Raw genomic sequence first — 23,612 nt, 5'->3', positions numbered from 1 at the left:
TTTTACAGTGAACAGTCTTGTGGTAAATTACAGAAACAGTCTTCTCTCCATGCTTTGGGAACCCAGAGCGCCTTGCTCTAAGCGGTGCGCTCCAGTCAGCAGCTTCAGGTCACGATTTCTCTCCTTCTCACCATATGAATCTTAAATTACTTGCTAAACAGTGACATAGCTTTGGTCTGAGGGGTGGAAAGTTTCCTTAACACCTGGAACAGCTTACAACCTACCGGTTAAGGACCTCTCCTGGGAGGTGGGCGATACAGACCTAAAATCCCTCAAGCAGAGGAAGGAATTAAATACGGCTTTCTGACTTCCTCCAGCAGAGATCCCACCGCAGCCCTGCACAGGGAGGCTGGGGTCAGGCGGTACTTGGGACCCACACATCCACCCTCCCGCACGCCCCTCTGCAAAGTGGGTGAAAGCTGATTAATGACACAGCAACGCAGAACGGCACACGCGGAGGAAAGTAAGATTCACCCCAACAGAAAGGATTATGGCTATCATCTGGAAAGGCAAAAGGAGCATGAGACCAAAGTTGACAGACTGCAGAACGTGTAATGGAAGTAGGGGCTAACTGGTGAACAAAGTAATGAGGGCATGGTCTACTTTACCCCTCAGCCGATAGTATGACACAATGACACTTAAAACTATGACACTTTGCAATCCAAAATGGTGGAACGCTGCCCCTGCTGTGAAAACTCCTCTGCCTGAGACACTAGTGGGTCCCACTCATGGGGACGGCCAGGTTTGGGCATCAGGGAGAGGGCCTGGCCATCACTGTGAGGTGAGGAAGGACTCACTGGGATACGGCTTTGTCCTCTGGCCATATTTTGAGAGGATTACTGAAGCCTGGTTGCCTTCCAACGAAAACCAGAATGGTGAGAACTGTCATACCTACCAAAACAAAAATCACCTATTTTCCTCCAGTAGTTTTAACTTAAAAATTGAGGCTGTCTTCCTTTAAGGTTAATATGATAAATACAAGCCTGAGTTTTGGGCATTTGAATCTCAAATGTACAGAGCTGTCTTTCTGATTTCTAAATAAGGTGAAATTTAAGAAAACCCAATATATGTGTGGTGTCTTGTTGGGCTCAGTTTAGCACATGCATGCTATACTTGCTGGCTTCAGAAACTACCTCCTCACCAGACTGGATATTTAAGCATGTTCTTATTCTTCCTCTGTATGGTACAGGGACCCTAGAAACTTATCATCCAAGGACACTGCAACAGAGTATTAGAAATACTATTACAAATAGAAATCCTAAACTGTATTAAGCTTTTATGTTCTGAATGGACAGATTAACAATTTTTTTTTTCCCCTAAAGCACAGAAAGAAAATACATCAGCATTACACAAACCAAAGATTAATTAAAAATACTGACAAAATGCACATAAAGCATTTGGACTTCACATGGGGAGGGGAAGGGCAAAGTTTCAGTTATGAAACTGGTGACTTGTGAATAAGGAAAAACGTAGGATGTAAGTTGCCTAACCCATAGTTCCTCTGTGAGGAAACGCCACACCATCTCTGTAGAGTAGTATGAATCACGCTACTTCTCCTGCACAAATTATGTCCCACTTTATTTTCCCCAGGGACATTATCTAAATGTATTAGATTTGCAACAAAACTGGTGACAACTCTGAAACTGATAGATACATCACATTGTAATTTCTTCAGACTAATAATACTAAACATTAGTGAAATATATGCTATTAACCATTGGTGGAGTGATCTGTTTTATTACTGTGGAATAATAATTGTAGGAAGATGATAATGCAGAAAGAAAAAAAAGAAGAAAGAAGAAGAGCCAAAGAAAGCATGTGTGCCATGCAATGAAATTATCATCTATAGAGCTAAGATAATCTAAAGCTTCCTGTTTTATTTCAACAGCACTGTCAGATTGACAGTCAAACTAAATCACACACATGAGACCCACATAATTACTGTGTAGAAAAAGGCAGGCCAGCGGCCTTTGGCTCTAGCAGGAACTTTTTGCTACAGGCAGGCATGATGGTACTATCATAGATTATGCTAACAAGCACTTAGGAAAGTATTTTTCCTTGTTCTTGTTGCCTGTATCTGCTGTGAGAAACATCTATTTTAATTTTCATATGATTCAGAACTGGAGGGGAAGGAAAGTAAGAGAACTGGATTTTGTCCAAATGCATTCAATAGTTAACTTGAAATTTAACTAAGGGTCACTAACGAAAAAGATTGGATGAATTCTAGAGGATAATTGCAGAGCAGGCTAGACCTTGGAAAAGAACAGTTTGAGTTCAAGTGCAGTTTGCAAGTCACATCATGTATGTTTTTCTACTGTGATAAATAACATGGCAAGTATTTTGTTGCACCCATAAAAACCTGAAGACTGAAGATAATCCAATTCCAGCTTCCGAGAACTGTTCATAATAAAAAGGCCTGAAACGGACAAAATTCTAAATTTACTGTTGACTTCACTTCCATTGAGAACAAAGTGAGCTGATCGCCAGAGGAAGAGGGGCTTTACAAGCTCTTTCTCCTCTCCACCACACAGCCGCTTCTCTAGATGGGGCAGAGGACTCACCTGGCCACCAGATGATCAAATCCTTGCATCACCATATTCCACAGAGGATGCTCTGAGGATGCATGCAGCCCAAAAATTTACAGCTGCTGTCAAGGACTCAACTTGAAGAGCAGGGGACCCATGTATTTTCTAAGGCTGTTACGGCCAAGAGCCACCTATAAATCCTATGAAAGCTCTCATTTATTAGAAAATGTTCACCATTTGGTACTGACAAGTCAGACCTCTGTCAGGCTTGATACTGGCCATCATGGATCAAAACAAGAGATTGAGACCACTGGGAAAATATACTTCTCCTTACTAGATTTTGGGAATTCAAATAATCACTCTGGGACCCAGCTAAGTTTCTGCAATATTTAGGGATAGATAAGTTCTGCGTCCACTGAAGGTTTTCACAATCTCCTACACAGGTGATAATAATGACCCAACACGTTACTGTAGTTTTCATTGCAGTTACAAGGTAAACATAGGATTCACTGGAGCTAATGGACAGCTACGTGGTCCTTGCCGCCACTAATAAGCAATACAGAGCCTTAAAATAGCTTTAACATATTGCCTGTATCACCCAAAACTGAACTCATGTTCGTATTTATTTACTATTTGCTGTGCTCTGCAGCAAGATTGCTTTAAAGCCCTTATCAAATTAAATACAGGTTATGACTGAAAGTGAGTTGATGTTTTAATCCAGAATCAGTAAATCTCCTTCTAAAAATCTTTTTGCATGGGAAGTACTTCCTAGTATGAATGAAGATGATGATAGTAACTTAAACTGCCAGCACTAATTTTATAATAAGGGAGAGCTGCCAGCACACTTGTAGTCCATCAATTGTTTTTAATTTATCTTTCAACAGGTAATGGCAACAGAAGAGGAGGAAGTGATGGTGCTGAATTCTGACAGGACTCTTCCTTTATAAAGAACTCAAGGAAAGCTACTATCTTTTCAGGGAGCCTTTTTTTGGTGTCAGAAATAACATCCAAGTGAATGTCACTTCAGAACAAAGATAATTATTATATTAGAGACTTGTATGGCAACAGGCATGCATAATTTAGATTCTAACTACACATAAACAGTTACATACAGCTGAGGACTTGCGTTTAGCTGACAAATGATTTGCAAATATTTTTCTGTTGACGCAGAGACACAAAGTTCAAGGTGGCCTCAGTTAGTAAACAAAGATGGAAAATTTACCTCACACATTTACCCCATGCCTAAAACCCAAGCCATTTAGAAGAAGACATCTGGATGTTCAAAAATTAGCATGACGATATTCAGAGCCCATCAAAACATGCAGCCATGGCTTGGCGTCTAGTAGCTAAGCAACGTACTTTATACATTCAAAACATAGTTGTAAAATGTGGATCCTCCTGCCAATTGCTGACACTTCCATTGAAAAGCTAAACTGGAAAAAATCTCTCTTTAGTTCAAAGTGGGGTTGTTTTCTCTGGGAAACATCTCTACTGCTTTTTCATCCTTTAACCCTTTTTGAGTTTACATTCCAAGAGGAGCAAATAGATTCATGTTGACATTTTGAGTGTAAGCATATAAAAATCGTGTGGACTCACACATACTCCCTGCAAAGAACATCATGAACACATGTAGCAAGAAACTACAGCCTTGTTCTTACTGAGTCAAATACTGACATGTAATGCCAAACAATGTGCGTGTGCACACAGCAAACCATTAAAGCAGATTAAGTTATACTGAATTGCACTGCAGAGCTAATCCTATAGTTAAACCTGTTAAAATGTAAACCAAGAAAACGGAAGCCTGTGCTTTTTTCTTGCAAAGCATTTGCATGCCTAAGTAACAGTGCAAGCAATATCTGCATTGTAATAGTGGAAGGAGACCACAGGAACGGTGACATTTTGTTTAGTTATGTACTACTTACATGCAAAAGACGTAACTCTATGCATGAAAGATGCATTGCTCATGAGTCTTTGAAAGTAGATTACTGATTAGCAGAACACTCTTATTCTGGCAGGAGGGCATCCATGCAAAGAATTACAGACAAGCATCTGTAAAGCAAATGCACTTTAAATTCACATCCTATCTCAATCCAAATTAACTTAATAATTGATGTTAAAATTCACAGTCTGCCACCCTAAGAGTTTCTGAGTTGTAATAAATCCCAGGGAAATAAATGGGAATACTGGCGGAGAAAAACAAACTTTAGCGAAAAGTGATGGATTCTGGCCCCAGCTTAAATAATAAGCTGTTCAAAAGGATGTTTACAGCAAAAAGGAAGAAGAGCATTCTGACCCAGCCTAGCTAGCCTGTTTTCATTCAGATTATCGCGATAACAAAATGAAAGCTTGCAAATTAGACTGACGGACTTTAAACTGCTAAAAAAGGCTCCTGCTGTACAAGTGATGCCTGACTGACACAGAACCTAATGTTTCAACTATTTACAGCTATAAAAGCAAGCCAGGCGCTTTTTTTCCCCCCTTCTGGAGCAACTCCTTCCACAAACCATCCAAAGCATCCTTTTTGGCTGGCTCCTATGATGTAGAAAAGCAGGAGAACTCAAATGAACGGAAAGTCATGCAGCTATTTTTTTCGTACTTGGGGAAGGGAAAAAAAGAAAACACCAAACCCAAACCACTAAAGGGATATTCTTACAGAAGAACTTCACTGCATAAACTCTGCCACATGTCTACTAGAGCAATGTCCCTTAACGACCTCTGGCAATGCAATTAATTAACCAACTGGGCAGGGAGCAAGGCACAGTTCTGCATGGGTAATACTAGCCAGATCTGACCCACAGTTGATCAGGACACCTATTTTTCATTTGGGGAATGAGAAAGAGACTGAACCCCTTAGTACCAGCCCAAATCAGTCAACTTCTGCAGCTCTGTTTACCTGCGGTTTGCATTTATGTCCTACCCTTGAACCACAAGTGCTGCTGGCTTCCAGTGTGGCAGAGCTATTCTTGCTGGAAATAGCATCTCAACGCACTCAACATGGAAGTTGTGTGTACTTTTAAGGTGTTATCCACCATTTTCACTATCAGGTTTGTTTGGGGACTGATTAAGGCTAAAGAGTGCTATCAGCCCTTTTTGCCTGGACCACCCTTGCAGAGAGAGAGGGGCTGTGTGTGAAAGACCTCAATGCGAAAGCCAGAACAACGTCACTTCTCAAGCACAGACACATCAGGCAGCCTCAGACGAGTCCCCCAACCAGGCAAATTACTACCTCTCCACCTTGGCAGGAGTCCCAGCACTGCACTGGCACAAATGACAGTGAACCCATAGTGGGGATGACCTTGCAGGGGAGGGGGCACACACACAACCGCATACCCCATTTGTTGGGTTTTCAATCCCTTTTCCATCCCTGGCAGCTGTGCACATGGGTGCTGGTCCCCGAGACGCCATGCAAACCAACAGAAAGGCCAAAGGTGTGAGTGGGGAGGCAACCGCCGGGCAACACAAGGCAACGTGGCTGCAGGGCCACCAGGCCGGCTTGCCGCAGCCCAACCACCCCGCGAGACATCGTTCGAGGGACACCAAGTTGCTGTCAGCTGTGGTGATGCCTACCTCGCGGGTGAAGAGGATGGCGGCATCGTAGTGCTCGTCATGGTCGTCGTCGAGGCGGTTGTGCTGGTGCTGCCACTTGCAGAAGTTCTTGAGAGTGGTGGCGGCATTCCTGTTGACCTCCAGCCCCTTCTCCTTCTCGCCCAGGGCCACCACCTTCACCACGGCCAGCCGGACGTGGTTCTCCAGGCTGGCGTGGGCGTAGAGCCGGGAGGCGATGGAGGCCAGGGTGAGCAGGTAGTGCTGCAGCCCCTTCCCGTACTTGCGCACCATGGAGGCGTCGGCCACCAACAGCAGCTCCACCTGCCGGGCCCGGGAGACGGAGCGACGCCGCCGCCGCCGCCGGCCGTCCCCCGCCGCCGCCCCGGCCGGGTCGCGGGTCTCGCAGCTGGTGCGGGCCGGCACCGTCTCGAAGCTGAAGCGGTCCCTGAAGAAGAGGTGCGGGGCGCGGGCCGGGCCCTCCCCGTAGATCCGCGGCCCGGCCGCCTCCCCGCCCGCCGCGCGCCGGCCTGACGGTGTAGCGGGAGCGGCCCACGGCGAAGAAGCCGTCGAGGCCGCCGCAGAGGTTGAAGACGGCCAGGGAGCGCGGGCTGCCGTCCACCGTGCCGCGGTAGTAGCAGCGCGGCGGCCCCCCGGCCCGCGGCGCCCGCGCCCCCACCGCCTCGTCGCGCTCCAGGTCGAGGAGGAAGCGCTGCCCCCCGGCGTACAGGACGTAGCCCGCCTTGCCGCCCCCCGCGTAGGTCGGGTCGAGGCGCCGCACGACGCCGCCGGCCCCGCGGGGCGGCGGGGGCGGCGGGGCGGCCCGGGGGGAGGGCCGGGCCGGGGCCGGGGCGGCGGGGCGGCGGCGGGGGGTGGCGGCGCTCCGTCGTCGGCAGGTGCCGGCGGCTGGGCCAGAGCGAGGTGCAGCCCGGCGGCCAGCAGCAGGGAGAGCAGCTTCGGGAGCATGCCTGCCTGGCCGGCGGGAGCGGCCGCAGCGGCGGTGATAATTAATAGTAGTAATAATAACAACAGGAGTTGGGGAGGGAGGTGGAAGGAGCCGGTCGGCGGAGTGCAGCAACGTAGTTAAGGGAAGGAGAGAAGGGGGAAGGGTGGGGGGGGAAGGGGAAAAAAAGAAAAAGAAGAAAAGTTCTCTCTCCCAAACTCGAGTCAAGTGTGAGTGGGAGCGAAAAAAATGTCAACAAAAGCCGGTCGCGTGTGAACTTTGTGTTTCTCTGCAGGGAAGAGCCGGGAGCACATGGAAGGAGAGAGAGAGAGGCAAAAAAAATCCCAAATCACTGCTGCTGGGGAGGCGGGGGTGTGGGGGGGAAAGGGAGAAAAAAGGAGGAGAGGAGGCTCGGACCCGGCAAGTAAAGAAGTTTGAGCACTTCCCACTCCTCTTCTAGTTCTCTGCTGTAGTCACCGGATCATCACCAGCAGCAGCAGCAGCAGCAGCAGCAGGGGCAGGGGGCAGGTCTGCTGCGACTCGGCACTTTCTCGGGCTCCGGTGGGCTCCCTTTCCTTCTTTTCCCCCTTTTGTTTTGAAGAGAAGGAGGAGAAGGGCAGAGAAGAAATTCAGGCACCAAAAACCGCCTCGGTCGTCTCCGGTGAGATGGTTAAAAAGGAGAAAAAAAAAAAAGGCAAAAAAAAGCCCAAGAAGCGGAAAACGTCCCGGATTTTTGTAAAAGCCCCCTCCCTGTATCTTTTCTGTTGTTGTTGTTGTTATCCCCAGTCTGTCGATGTGAACAAGAGGAGAAGGGAGAGAAATGTGAAGATGAGAGGAGGTGGAACAATGAATTTATAGCGGAATGCCATCCTGCAATGGCAATTTCAACAATTCGTCACTGCAGGCTGCCTCTTAAAGGGAGAGCTTCAAAACCACCACTCCCACACTTCCTTCTCATTTAATCAGACAGAGGGAGAAACTTGAGGGGAGGGGGAAGGGGGGGCCTGCGGGGGGAGGAGAAAAGGAGGGAGAGGGAGCGGGAGAGAGGGAGGCAGGAGAGGGGAAGAGCGGGAGGAAGCCGGGGAGGGGAGAGAGACCGGGAGAAAAAAAAAATACGCTTGTGTGTGAAAAACGCAAGGTTTCCCTCGAGTCGCTTAAAGGCACAGTCACCCGGGTTCGAGATGTCACGGCTGGCCGCGGACGGTGCCGCCCGCTTACCTCGCGTCCTGCCCGCTTCCCCGCTCTCCGCCTGCCGCCGCCGCTCGTCCGCGCTGTTCGCTGGGGGGGCGGTTTACCCCCGGCTCTCGGCGGGGGGGAGCAGCCGGGGCTTTCCCCAGAGCGCCGGGGATGCGGCGCGGCGGGGGGCGGGGGGCGCGCCCCCGTGTCCCGGCGGGGCCCCGGCCGCTGCCCCTTCCCGGGCCGGCGGCAGCACCAAACTTCCTGCCTTTGTCTGGGCCGCCGCGGCGCTGCACCCGGCCTGTCATTAAGTCCCGGCAAGCTGTCATCTCGCTCGGGCGGCCGGCGGTTTCCCCCGAGGAGCAGAGAGGGCGGGAAGAGTTAATGCTTGCTCTGACCTTTTGAATGACTCCCGATACTTAGATCATCCCCCCCGCTGACTGACACACACATCCACTCACCCTATCCCCTCGCCTTCCTTCCCCCGCTTCGTGCTCCCGCAGGGACACCACAAAGGGCAGAGGTCTGCACGTACGTTTTCATCTGCCCTTTCCACCTTAACGTTGCCCGCAGAGCGAGAGGAGGCTGGCACACGGCTCACCCTCTGCCGAGATCAGGGGCTGGAAGGGGGCTGGAAGGCAGCCTGGGCTCCGGGAAGGTGAGAGGAGCGGGACCCGCTGCCGCTTTCCTCCTGCCGAGGGGCGCGACGCAGCATCCCCAGGTGCCTGGGCTTGCACCGAGCCAGGCACGGACGCATGGCGAACAACAGACTTATCTCCTGTTTCCTCTCCGCATCCCAAGACGCGTGCCGGGAGCAAGTGCTCTCTAGCTGCAGGACTCCAAAGGGGACGCAGCTCTCCCATCTCGCCCTAGCCTGCAAACGGCACCTCGGTCCCACCACCCTACCGACAGGGGACTGATGTCCCCATGTGCAATTTGCTTTTGCAATGTGCGCAATGTGCAGATGCGCTTTGCAGAACCAGGACCGTGGCGGTGGGATGTGCAGAGAATGGCGGAGCAGCACCTGCCTCCAGCTTCCAGAGGCTGCTTTGAGAGGAACACTTCTGATCGCTTCTGTAAAGAACAGGTTAACTACTGCAACAGACGTTTCAGAAATTAATATTCCAATGTAAATGATTACATTAACATAACCCTGAGGTTATACTTGTGAAATATTTAATGCACCAAACTTCTGCAGGTGTTCTTTCTTCTTTTTCCATTTTTCCGGAAATGGTGATACCTGCGAACATAAGTTCATTTCTCAGCCTCCTGGTATTTCTTTTTCTACATTTCAGTATTTTATTATCATCAAAAATCCTTGACTGCAGTCAGTAACTTCCAAAATCAAGAGTTATAGATCAGGAGGGTCACGTGACATTTTTGGGGCATTGGTCCAGGGCTATTCAATATATTAAAATGTAAACATTTTCTCAGTTACTTTAAACTAGTTACAAAGTTAAGACAGTCAAAAAAATTTTAAAGGGAGGGAAAGATAAGGCGGCGGCATATTCTGATTAAAAAAATAACCTGTAATTCATTTCCCTCTTTGTCTTGGATGGCTTTTACTTTTCATTGGGCCCAGTAGATCTCTGTTCAGCACCAACAATGTTTGTATTGACTTCACTGGGACCTGGTCAAGTCCTGGATTTGCATATATGTCTGGGTCCAAGCTCCCAGATACCTCTGGGAGAGGTGCTAAAGATGACATCTAGGATAAGGAATGCAATTTGGATAACAACCTCAGAAACTCTCGTTAAAAAGTGATAGTTTGTCAATGAAAAGGCATATGGTGCACCAGAGGCCGGTGTAAGGTTCTCCCATGCTACAGCATAGTTCCAATTGTCCGGCCGTACAGCCTAGGAAAAACGAATGCTTAGAAGTGTTCATGGGAATTGAATGGTGCATGTCACTGCTCTTCTCTTGTGTTATCTTTGATTTCCCAAATGACAGAAAAAGTTGGCCAAGCTTCCACAATGCCCTGTTTCACCAAGCAAGGATCTAGGTTTTCCGGGAAGGTACAAATTAGCCCATGCAGATTACCCCATAGAAAATGAAGTCTTTCCTATTTACATTTCAAAACTGTAGTAACTCAGCAGGGCAATAATGGAAAGATAGGTCAGTCATGCCTCATGCAACAAGAGGAACCCTCTTCTAGTATGAGAGTCTTGAAGTGTAAGGATCAATTACTTAAATGAATAATCTTATTTTTCCTCCCAGTTTTGCCCTCTTAGCCTCTCTTTACAGTTGCAGCATTGCCTTTAAACAGGAAAACCTCTTAGCATGTCCCAAGTTTAGGTGACACTAAATCCTTGTCAAACAGTTCTGACCTGGAAATCTCAAAAGCTAACCTTTCCCAGCTGAGAGACAGAGGACCACAAATCCTCAATTAGCTTTAAGGCCCAGCACAAGTTTTGTACGCTTTGGACCAAATTAAGTCCTGATGTAAAAAGCCACAGTCCTCTTGAGTCTCTGGGAGCTGCAAACTGCTTTCATTAAGGTTGTGTTTCACCCCGGGTTTGTCCATGAAACCCTTTAGGATCCTTCAGGTATCAGCCTTGGCAGCTGGGGACTCCTGATTATGTACTCTTCTAGGCACATAAGAAATACTGCTTTAAGCATTATAAACACTCACATGAAGGAATAGCTTGAGAGACATCGAGATACTGACAAAGTCACTGATCATTTTATCCACATGTCCTTCAAATTGTGTCATCACCTCTTTTTCAGTTCTCAGTTGCATTACTGGGGTAGAAAACCATGAAACCCAGGTGTCAACAAATTAGTCCTGTGTCTGCGTACTGCTCCCTGATAGCAGTCAAGGCCTAGTAGAGATGTCCTACTCAACACTGACTGTTTTTCAGCTTTAACTTAGCTCTTCCTCCTTGAAAATTAAAAAAAAAAATCTGCTCAACATTTATTGCTCTGGTGTTAGGAGTGTCTGACATTTCTGTGTAATTGCATTGGACAGATAGCAATTACTATGGAAGATACTAGGTTTTTTTCTATAAAATTATAGGAAGAGACAATAAAACAGAAGAAATTGCATGCTTAGCATGTTCTAAAGTAATATCAACCGAACAGGATTTGATAGACTTGTGATCAACACTGGCCTATAGCTGGGAACTGGACCCAGGCTTGGGTAAGTTCCTATCCAAGATCCTACCTGTAGCAACACACTTCTTATCATGGGACAGCTTTGTCCCTCCTGAGAAATGAAAGCCTCTATTAACTTTATGTGACATTTTTAATATACCTGTCGGCAAGATCAAGCTTACCTGCAACAGGAGGCTGTTTGAATCTTTGTTCCCCAGAAATCTATTAGTGATACTTTGCTGCTTCTCAAATCCACCATGGTTTATTGGTCTTGCCAGCAGTTTTAACAGTACAAACATTATGATTATAATGTTCAAGTCTATTTGTTTTAAAGCTTTCCTATGGGGATGCATTAAACCCACTGAGGACATTTATTTCTAAAGTGATCATTACTATATAAAATATTCATTATAAGTAATTTTGCAAAGAACTCTTAAAGATGAATATTTTTGGTTACTGTTCTGGAAAGGACTAGGTATACTGGCATTTGAAGTAAGTTATGCAGCCTTTGACTGTCACCCTAGGACAGTGGCATAGTCAACATTGTCCCTTATTTGGACTATGTGTCTTTACGTAGCTTGAATGCTATGAAAACCCTTTCAGATGGAGACCTGCTGGCAGTTGTTATGACTGACTCTTAACTTGCTTGTTGATATTGAAATGGGTTTGTGGTTGATAAATAAGCCGACATCACCATTATTGGTGTTCCTTCCTGCCAGTCTCACCAGATGTGTTGGGAACTGAGTGCTTCTGGAGACGGAGCTAACTTCTTCGTCCTTCTCATATTGCATGTTGCAAAGGCAGTAGCGGGAAACTTGCTGTGGGCTGCACATTCTCCCATTTCCGTGGCTGGCATTTCGTCCACACACAGCTGGCATTTCTGAGGAGTCCAAAGTTTTGGTAGGTCCTAAATTATTTATTTAAAGGTCAAGCAACATCTACCTCAAAAAAACAATTCAAAAGTATTTTCACAATGTAGGCACAGGCTGGTGGTCCTCAGTGCGCAAGTTCCTGGATGGCATTAGCCAGGTTGTGCCTCTGTGCCCCTCACAAGCCACCAGTGTGTATGACCACCACCTGTAGTTGTAATTGGCCAGGTTTAGAATAAAAACATCTTCAGTTATAATAAAATCATGAACTAGGTTTAGAATAAAAATATCTTCAGTTATAATAAAATAATGGACTTAAAGCAGTCGTATTTGGTAAGAAATGTAAGTCTTTTTGGTGTGAAGCACTGTAGCTTTAAGGCAAAATGTTTTACTTGCTTCTTTATGGTCAATGACATCTTCAAGTACAGCCATGTGGGACTGAAGGAGACGCCTTTGGCTTGGGGTTTATGTTTTTATAAGTGGCATGTGTAAGTAATGTATCAAGTATATAACAGTTCCAGCAGGCTGAAAATTTTACATTTGACATCAGCTTCATTTTTCTGTAAGATCTAAGGGGGCAGCTGTAAGTGGTACAGTGTTAAAGCTGGGTTGGGCACCATTTAAATAGCTGTATTGTTTTAGTGTAACAACACAAGAATATTGTGAATCTGTGAGTACCGTATCAAATTAAAATAGGAAACTGAGGCATGGCTAGAAATCAAATTCTTAGGGTATCCACTTATGGAGGAGGAAAAGAGATATCTGCAATAATAACCGTATATAGAAATTTATCACATAATGAATGTACCTCTTGCCTGCATAGCAGGATCCAGAGGAGGGGCGAGTTTACTGATCAAAAGAAGCTATGACATTGTCCAGTCAGGAGGAAAAGGAGGCGTAAATGACAAATTCTGTTTCCTAGGTATTGACCTAGAGAGTAGACTGGAATGGGGTCCTCACATTCCTGCAACTGTTGCAAGAAATGAACTCACATAAACCATAACACAAGTGAATAATTGTGACCATTGAACCTACTATGATTTTTGTTTAAAAACACATGTTGGGTGGAGGCAGTGCTCTGCAGGAAGTATCAGATGTTAGTATAGCATCAGACCCTTATCCTTTTTTTTTTTTTTCTGAACAGCAGCAAGATAATCAGAGAAAGGCTAAGATGTTAAACTTCCCTTATAAAAAATTGTTATAAAAATGCATTTTAAAAGTGCAAGATATGCACATGATATATTCTACAGCAGTTCTTTCAGAAGACTAGAAGGCCTGAAAAACTCTGGAGTCTAGTTTGTATGAGGAGCGGCAGGCATTTAATTAATCTCAGTCCTAGAATTTTACAGCCAATATGTGGTCTCTGAACATCTCTGCTCTAGTTAGCAGAACATCTGTAGTAGAAAACCAGAACTTGAGTAAATCCAAGTATTCTTGCGCCCCTCCAAACCTTACCGCTTTTTATCATTATTTCTTTAAATATTTTTCCAAAGATTTGTATGTTCAGCTTCTCCCTGTCCTCCCAGCTCCATTCATGAATCTACCTTTTCAGCCAGCTATGTCCCTTAACATCTTTAATAAGCCATGTCTAAACAAAAACTAATTCAATACTGATTTAGTAGGCTCATTTCCACCCAAATCTTGTTTGTTCTTTTTTGCACATAGGCTGAATATATGTTCTTGCATATATTCTGAAATAGCTGGATCTGAAATACCGGGCCAATTATATTAAAAGAAATACCTCACATGTTCTTTTTTTTTTTTTTTTTCTTTTTCTTTTTTTTTCAGTCAAGTTCTCAGTTGATGCAAATTGGGATAGTTCCATGTGGGCAAACTGTTAGAGGCATAGCTTTATGAATTTACACATCTATAAATGATATTCCAGTACTGTAGGTGGAATATCTTTTTCCATGTCATCTGAGGCATAAACCAGAAAATGTACTCCCCTAGACTTCAAAGTCCAAACTGTAAGAGTGATTAAAGAGAAATTTAAAACAAACATTCACTTGCCAGATCTCACCTGGCATTAATACACACGCTGCACCACTTAAGATATCAAGTTCTGGTTGCCGTGTGCACAGATTTTTCCATCTGAATCCTGGTTGCCCTGAAACTTGGGCAGAGAGGACTATGCAGGTCCTCTGAGGCAGGAGCCGGGGGAGCGCTGTCAGGTGGCACCACTGCCAGGCTCAAAGCTTCATCTGGCTTGTCCCCACTCAAAATAGAAATCTTTGCCATGAAAGGAAAACATGGAGACCCTGCAACTTGCTCTCCCCACAGATACTTCTCTAACATTAAGCCCCGAGTGGGATCATTTTGTGAGCACTTCTTTGTCTTGTATGGTGTCTAAGAAGGCACGTAAGTGCACACAGGGTGCATTAGGGTATGATCATGGGTGTGCTCTGGGAGTGACTTTCCCTATCACCTCCACTTTACTGTGCTTTGGTTTGCACCAGGTAGGGGGCATGGAGCACACAAACAGGATTCCTTTGGGATGAAACTAAACCAGAATATATGTTCCCATGGACGTACAAGGCACAGGACTAAATAAATCCACCTAAAGGCATACTGAGTAGATGTCACATCCTTAGCACCAATTGTTATGCTGTCCAGATCGCCTCCTGTTCAGCTGCACTGCTTCCTAGAGTGGAGAGTCCTGCTACTGCTGTTGAACGAACATCAGAAGGACACAAACAGGCTGCAGTGTCAGCTGAGGGTTACACAATATTCCTTGTCAGATGCAAACGTTTTAGACACTTTTGCAGGCTAGGATGCTGTATGAAGAAATTATAAGAGAATACATATGTCAGACAGGGGACTAGTCTTCTGAATGTATTCTACTCTCTTCAGCAGTGGAAAGCATACATTTTAATGATTAGCACATATCTTGTAATGCATGCGCTTCCGCCAAAGGGGCCAGGAGGTCCATGTAATATTTAAATGCTACGTTAGTCTTATTTTAAGGGCTTAAATGGGTCTCAAAGGGTGCATAAGGCTTATGCTGGCCTTGGGCATAAGGGCACAATTCACCCTGAAAGAAGAGACCAAACATAAGTCTCATCACAGCTGCAATATTCATTTCTGGAATGCACCCAGCAGGTCTTATCCAAGCCACTACAGACAGGCAGTTTGAGTTTTTCCAGTTCCTAATGATTACACAGTATCCTGGAGTCAGTTGGACAATTTCCACTGTGAGTGAAACTCTTTGTATTTAATATCCCCCTAAAATAAAAGTGGTATAAGAGAAGGGCCTCAGTACTTTTCTTCTTTTATTTCTTTTTCTTCTTTTATTGCTGTTGTTGAAAAGGTTTAGCCCACAGGGATTGGAGCACTGGGCAAAACTACAAAATATGCAGTACATCCTGTTACACCAAAGTAGGCAGATCCTCTCCCCTAACAACCAGGCTGGTATAATGGAAGACTTTGTCTACTTTTCCTGACCATACGGTACTATAGCTTGCACGTTATTTCGTTATGGTTTTCATTTCAGGAAGTTAAATGGTGGAAATCACTAAGCATCGTGATTCCATTTTCACCATTGTTCCAGGAGGGGGTGTGTTTAAAAGGAGTGGGTAAATCTCCCTGGAGCTCTATTACATGATACTGCAATGTACTACAGGAAATTATTTCCCTCTTTACTAGACACCCAGAATATCATCAAATAATAAGTCTTGAAATTTTTCAGCATGTTGCAAAGAAATTTGCAAAGAAATAAACAAATGAAGTGCCTAGCACATATAACATATGGACAGAGCAGAGAATAGTTTGATCTTAAGTTGATCTGAAAAACTTGTCCTTTCAAGATCCATCTATCATGATCTTAAGCAGGAGAAAAAACAGAGCAGGTCCACTAGATAACAACACTACCTCCATTATACATCATGCTACAAAATGTCATTCTTATCTCTTGTGACCTGGAATAGATTTACATAGCAGTATAAAAAACACATGCACCCATGGAGGCAGGCTACCTTTCAAGGTGTTAGGAGAACAGGGCAAAAACCCTCTAAATCAACCCAAACGTTTGCTCTTCTATGTAGTAAGAGCTACAGAGATTTCATCATGGCCTCAAGGCTGTTTCCCAAACTACCTACCCTCTCTCAGAACCCTTTGGCTTCTCTGCTCCCTTGTCTGCAATATTTTCAAATTTTTTTTGTCCCAAGAGGACATTTTGAAATGTGCATGGCATGGTCCAGATCATAACCACACTAGGCAACCTTTCCTCCCTGATGTTTACTGGGTTTTATATTCTCCAGTATGAACTGAAAAATGTGTGTACTCAAGCCCTTGCCAATGAACAGCGTGACTTTCCATGGTTCATAAAAACTCACCCATCCCTGGTGTGGGAAAACCTTATCCTCTGCACAGAGCAGGAGTTCACTACTTCAAAACACAGAAACCATATGGTGACATGTTTTAAAAGAAAACATAACAAAATAATGTCCCACCCATGACCCTTCCCAACAAAACCCCACCCTTTTCATCCTGGAAAACTGACCAGTGCAATCACCTGGTCTACCACAGGGTTCCACCTGCTGTTGCTTGAAGAAGGATGAGTGTTAGCACCGTGTTTGTGTTTGGCAGCTATAAGTCAGCCTGTTGTCAGCCTTGCCATCTCCTTCTCTGGTCACTGACTTATGTCCAAGGTGGGGAGAAAGCAGAGGACATTAAAGGGCAGTTTGTGCTTGTGCCTCTTCCCCTGTTGTGGCAGGGAAGCTCTTAAAACTGAACCTCCAGCTGTATGTGCAGGAATGTGCACACAAAGTTTGGAGTCAATGGATGTTTGGGCTTGACAAGGGCCATGTGTTCACACCCAAAATACTCAGCTTGACGCATCTGTGATATTTCCAGGGAAGAACGACAGCCTTTGGTAAAGTGTTCCGATGTTTATTAACCTTAATTGTTGAAAAGTTGCATCCAACTTCTAATCTGAATTCTTTTAGATAGTGCCCAGCCATCACATCTTGTTAAAATTTTGCCTGGTAGTCAGAAGAATCTGCTACTTCTTTTTCCTAGTGAGTAAAATTTTAGACAATAGCCATGTCCCTCTAACATTTCTGTGGGAGGCTAAAACATAATAAGGACCTTGTGCCTATCAAAAGATCAATTTTTCAGTATTTCAGTTATTCTCAGGGTCTGTGCCTTAGCCTCCTTCAAGTTATCAAAATTCTTTCTACGCTGTGGATGTTGCAGCTCAACAAAGCAGTGCTGTGCAGTGTAAAATACATGTACAACTTGACTTGCCAAACTCTGTTGGGCAGAGCACCGCACCAGAAACTCACAGCAGCTTCTCCCTCTGCTGTTACAGGGTCCCTGCTTCTCTGGAGAGAATGTTCCTCTTCTAAGATCATGGCTTGCAGTCTTTGTTTCCAGATGTACTGCTCTGTTCAATACTTATTCTTGAGGATTTAAAATTCTTCATGTCAGTGTCCAGCCCATTTTAAAACTTAGACTGCCTCCCAAACTTATTTTATGATTTTATATTGATTTCCACATCACTGATAAAAATATTAAATTGTGTTGTGCCAAGAATTGTGTTCTTTGGTATGCAGCAGAAAAGCCTTGCTTGATAATAAGCATTTCTTTACATCACACGTTGAGGTTTATCACTTTCCAATACAGTCAACGTTCGCTGCATTTTTTCTACGCCTAGGCAAATCCACATGAACCACACTGAGCAACTACACTGTAATAAAGCTGAATAACAGTGCTGTGTCATATAGTCACTTCCTTCTTCTTATCCTCTGTCTGCTGGAGCATTTGTCATTCACGCCCAGGGCTGCCACCTAGAATGTCACTGCTGAGGTCCCACAGAATGAAGTCAGGCTTCCTGAGTGGCACTGACAAAGATGTGACCTCACACCACCTCTGTTTTGTCTGCTCATACCTGTTCCTACGCAGAGTGCTCAGATAGCACGTCCCTCCTGTACTTCACAGAGACATAAAAACCCCTGTCCTTTCCTGTTTGCATCTTCTGAAGAACTCTTGGGAAATTCTCATTGCAGTTTTTTTTAGTCTTACTTAGAACATCTGTCTACACTTTTATGTGATCTTTAACTGATCACTCCATTCATTGGTGGACTTCAGACAAATTTCTAGTGAAGAGCAATATAGCAGTCTCGGTGTTGGATTTTAAGTATTATGGAGAAAACACTTAGTGGGTGAGAAAAATCTGCATATCCTTGACAAAAAACCTTAATGCATACCACTGTGAAAAAGCTGTACATTTCCTTGGAAGTGAGGGCTGAGTGAGGCCCTATATTCTGTTGTGGGTTTTTTGGGGTTTTATTTTTTGTTTTTAATCTGTATGTTCATTTACAGTGACATGGAGTAATCCCCACTATAACTAGCCAAGGAATTATGATGCAGCAGTCTTGCTCCCAGTTTACACATGTTGAAGTTAATGACTGCACAAAATGCAAGGCAGTGGCATATCAGACTGTTCTCTGCAATATAAACCTTGTGGACCTTTTCTCCTCTCTTATTGGGCTAAACCTGTTTTAACAAGCACCTGGAACGGTTCAGCTCAGATGTTCCTGCTCTGTAAACCCAGAGTGACTTCTTTACATGTTTCTCTTGATTAAGTGACTTGTATGGGGCAGAGGCAAGATTCCAAAACAAAGCAAGCAGATGCTGTGGGTCTGTGAAAGCCACATGAAGTTGGAGCTCCGATGGCTTTCATTAAATTGTTGTGTAAGTACCCGGTATTCACATGGCCTGATGAATTCTAGTAAACTCTGCCATTATTTTGAGTTTCAAACTCTTTCTGCAGATTTGAAGGCACTATGTGTGCATGTATATTTGCCTCCATAAGCTGGAGATTTTTTTTTTATTTTTTAATTTGGAAAGCAAAATGCTCTTATTTTCTAGCCTCTTTACACTTTGCTGGGCTACCAGGAAACACTAGGAGGGTAATTGGTCAACAGCTCTTATAGTAAAAGTTAGTAATGTTTCCCAGTAGTAAATGTTGTGGGAAAGACATGAATTCTTTTCAGGTTCTGAATCAGATTCTTTTTTTCCTTCAACCCATTCCTCCGATCCGGGGAATTCCAAAAAGAAGGGTTTTCACACTGAAACCAAGCCCATCTATATTGTTAATGGAACTGTCAAACTACTGTTTTTACAATGTGTGATTCAGAGAACTCAGCCACCCACACGCTAACGGTAACCACAAGAGGCAACACTTCAGAGCATCCTATCTGAGAACCCATCTATATGGACATTTCAGACAGACCTGAGGCTCCTTTTCTTATGCTTCGAACTGCCTGGACATGAGCCAGCTCTACTTGGAAGTCCTGCAGACATGTTAGCTCAGTTGTGTGTTTGAGCTAATATCAAAGCCCTTGCAATCATCTGGGCTGAGATGATGCCTTGTAGGTAAACCTCAGTCCTCAGGTGATTCAGAGTTGTGTTGCCTCCGTGGATGTCAGGAGGAATTTTGCTTCAGAAGAAAAACACGTAAGGGAATATGTGTTTTTCTGCCATCTGTTGTGCATGTAGCATGACCATTGCTCTTGCCCAGCAGATTTTTCTACAGAACCAATGCTTAGTCTAGAGCCAGTTTCAGGGAGCCTCTGTGCACCTAGCAGCCTCCTTGTTGAACACGAAGCAGCTCACTAACAACCCCCACCCCGGCCCGTCTTTCTCTCCCTTACTTTGTACCCACTCAGGCCTGGCCAAAATCCAGTCCTCAGCTGAAGCCTGTATGACTTCTTTCCTAGTGCACATACCTTACAAATAATAAATAAATAAAAAAAGTAAGACTTGCATCAGAAGCAAAACAACCAGAAACCCCCTGCCTGCAGTCACGTGTCACACCCAGAAGCAGTATCAAGGGTTCTTGGCTCTCAGTCTCGGCAGACAACAAGTTTGCACCTGAATCATTTGGAAGCAAAATCTTTTCAGGAAAAAGGCATCCGGTCCAAAATATAGTATCAATTCCTTTGTTTAGTTTAGCTGAATCCCATGGTTTTTCATTTTCATCTCTCAATCCTCCCTACCAGAGAAACAAATCTCCGGTAATTTGAACACATGTAAGCTCTTCACAAACTCCCAACACTGGTAACTTGTTCCATATTCTCAGTACCATTTGCATTAAATAGTTCTGCCACGTTTCCTCCATGCTCCAAATGCAGAGAAACAGATGGGTAAACAAAGCAAAGAATGGCTATGTCTCACTGCACTTGACTTTTTGTTTGAAATCTATGCAAACTTTGGGACTAATGAGGCCATTTTAAAATAAGGGAAATTCCTGTAAAAACTTTTTTTTTACTTCAAACAAAATGAAACGTGGAAGCATTCTGGATTACAGCATGTAAACTGATGTGAAGATAAGATAGGCTTTGTTTTGCTTGAGACTCAGAAAGATACTTTAGGTAAAGTTCCTTGTTGTTGGAAGCCTACTTACCTTATTGAAATGCAATTTAATGTTATAATTTACCAGCTTGTTTCACAACACTTACACAGAAGTAGGAGGAAAGTGATAGCAGGATGTCTTTGTATGGGAGGTTTGCTGAATGATTTTTGAAAATTTTGTTAAACATAAAAACCAGTGCAGAATAACGGTTCTGCATTTTTCTTTTTTTTTTTTTTTTTTTTCCTGAAAAGTCAGACCCATGGATGACTGTGTCTTTCACTTTATGTTGATACTGTCTGTACCTGTGAAAAACCCACTCAAAAATGAAAATAGAAATAATGAAACCTTTGTTTTGTAAAAGGACATACTTCAAAAGGTTGTTGGGTAGTGTTCTAATCTGGGACTGAGACAACTGGTATTTCACTGACTCAGGTGACAGTGCTTAATGATTGCTAGCAGTATCTAGTGACTGTGAATGTTCAACCTGTATTTGCTTTGCTTTCTGTTTTGCCTCTGAGTGCCTCCACTGAAGAAGGCAAGAAAACCCTTCTGAAAGGCTGGGAGATCTTTTTGCCAAACCTTTGCAAAAAGGGTCCTCTGCTAGGGCAGCACAGGTAGCGTGGCCTTCTGCTGCGCTGGCTGTGTGGGTCAGCTGGTTCTTTCTATCTCTTTCCAATGCAACAAGGGGCTGGGCAGCAGCCCTCAGTAGCATCCCTTGGGGAAGGATGTATTTGACTTGTTGCTCTACCTGGAAGCCCTTCACTGCCACAGAGCTGTGGAGGGACCAGGGATGAGATGGGACATGCTTGTTGGAAAGCAGAAGACCCAGTTGCTGAAAAATAACTAAACAGAAGAGTTACCTTCAGCTTAATGGCTACAGGTTATGGTTGGTTTTTTTTGTTTGTTTGTTTGTTTGTTTGTTTTTTTAAGGGCTGGGACCTTTTCTTGTTGTTTAGCATGACAACATAAAGAAGTTCCTCAATTAAAAATAAATACAGATTTGGTACCTGGAAAGGCTAATTTCTGCTTCCATAGATTTAAAAGACTGAAACTCTTACTCAGATACTCAGAGGTTTTCTGGAAACCAGACAAGTCTCCAAGCTGAAGGCCCACAGTAAAGTGGTCTTGAAATATCTAGTGCCTCTTATATATACATAAAATTCTGTAGAATTCTGGTTTTAGCACTGTGCTTGGTAAATAAGCATTTTCAAAACTTAGGTTTTTATGCTTTACCACTGCTTGGCTTTTTTATTGCATTTTTGTCTACTGCTTCTCTGGCCACCAAGCAGTCACAGCAGGAAGCTATGCAGATTCAGTGGACAAACACAAAATAAGGCTAACAACAGGTGAAAGTCTTCATAAAGGGACTTACACCAGGCAAGGAACCTGTATGTCATGTATGTCTCCAAGGTCCTCTTTATCAGAGGATGTGAGACTCTCATAGTCAGTTGCTGCATGGCACTGCAGCTCATTTTACTCTTCTTTCCAAGCCAAGCAGCTGAGTAAAGCTGATATTGTAACATCAGGTGCCATGGCCAGAGTCATGCAGACAGCCTGGGCTGGAGGAACAAACCCCTAAAGCCCAAGTGAGCCCAGTAACGAAGCTGTTTTCATTTCAGTGGACAGAGTGTCACCTCCATGGGTAGCCAAGGATGGATATATCAGACTGACCTAGGAAACAGTGACCCCCATTACAATAAATTGTTTCCTCTGAGACCTACTGACGGCTTGTAAAACAGAAGGCTGGGCTGCAGTCCCAGACACAGCAGGTGTGAGGGATGGGACTGCTCTCCTGGAGGCTGGAGTCTCCTGACGAGCTGCCTTGGCCCTCCACCTCCACTCACCCTGCTCACTGCCCAGACCCCACTGCACCCCAGGTGCAGATGCCTGCCTGCCAGCAGGGAAGCAGACAATGCTGATGCCTCTAAGGATCTTCTGGTCCCCTCGATAACCAACTGATTGAATCGCCCCATTACTTCATACTGCTCAGGGCCATGTCCTTCTCTTTTTTTACCATGTTTAAAGTCAGGTTTTCAGCCCTTTGGCTTGCAGATTGCAGGTGATCAAGGCACACACAAAGAAGTGAACAGACAGAGTGGTGTCATGTCAGCTGGACATCCTGGATGAACCACGGTATGACGAGGGGCCTTGAAAATGAGGGAAATGGGAATCTTTCAGAACTCAGATTTTTTTTTTTTCTCTTCTGTTTTGGGTTTATTCAGGATGTATTGAATATGGCAGACACTTATCCAAACTCCATAAGCATCCAAACATGCAATAAGCTGGAGTACCTACAAATTGCCTATTTAACAACTTTTGGGAAGTGGCAGCAAAACCTTATCCACAGGTTCTCATACTCACATTCCAGATGAGTGACAAGGTCTTTCTGGAAATTCTAAATGCCATTGAAAGTCACTGAGGAATGGCTATAAAGTTTTCTAAAACCCCAAATACTTTAGGAATATGTTTAGTAATCCCTTGAAATGATATGATTTGGAAAATCCTAGTAATGTGGATTTATCATTCCAAATGCAAAGACTGTGAAAACCTGTAAAAAGACAAGTCTGTTCAGTTGCTCTGGAAGACCTCAGCTAGCATATTTTATCTTCTGCATCTCTACCTCAATTTGTTCTCAAATATTACAACAAAAGCACTCTTTGGTACCCAACCAATTCAAGAACCATTTTCTTACGTACAAAATTACATGTCTGAAACCATGCGCCTCTTGAGTCTATTAATATTATTGCTAGGATACTGAAAAGGTTCTATTTCATGCATTTGATATTAGGACTATGCTAACAGATCTAAAGCTTTGCCTAATAACAGTACTTGAAAAAGTAAGATTTCATTAAGCGTTAGTTTTACATGACACAATTTTATTTTTATCATTCTGTTTGCCTAAACAAAAGCAAACTTGGCTTGCATGATTTTTCCTTTACTGATGTTAGTTGTACAAATATTTACTGACTCACCTAAGCCAGGGTTTCAACTAAAACAGTTTTTATCCGGCTAAATAAGGTAATTTAAAAAGTCATATACCGTTAAAAAAAGAATTTTCACATACTTCAAGACATAATTTTTACTTTTGGTGAAAGGGAGGGTAATTT

At 44.1% G+C, this 23,612-nt stretch overlaps 1 protein-coding gene across 1 annotated transcript in view; it reads right to left on the bottom strand.

Annotated features, from left to right (window-relative positions):
• Positions 1 to 7,147, bottom strand: part of ADAMTS5 (ADAM metallopeptidase with thrombospondin type 1 motif 5) — a 46,828-nt gene extending 39,681 nt beyond the window's left edge. Inside the window, 3 exon segments of the mRNA XM_037377724.1 lie at positions 6,093 to 6,587; positions 6,589 to 6,888; positions 6,891 to 7,147. Of these exon segments, the coding sequence (XP_037233621.1) occupies positions 6,093 to 6,587; positions 6,589 to 6,888; positions 6,891 to 7,034 (939 nt within the window). The 5' untranslated portion in view covers positions 7,035 to 7,147.
• Positions 7,148 to 23,612: the final 16,465 nt, after the last annotated feature.

This window comes from Falco rusticolus, chromosome 2 (genome assembly GCF_015220075.1).
Source record: "Falco rusticolus isolate bFalRus1 chromosome 2, bFalRus1.pri, whole genome shotgun sequence".
Classification (NCBI taxonomy): domain Eukaryota; kingdom Metazoa; phylum Chordata; class Aves; order Falconiformes; family Falconidae; genus Falco; species Falco rusticolus.
This window is presented reverse-complemented; position numbering and strand designations above follow the sequence as displayed.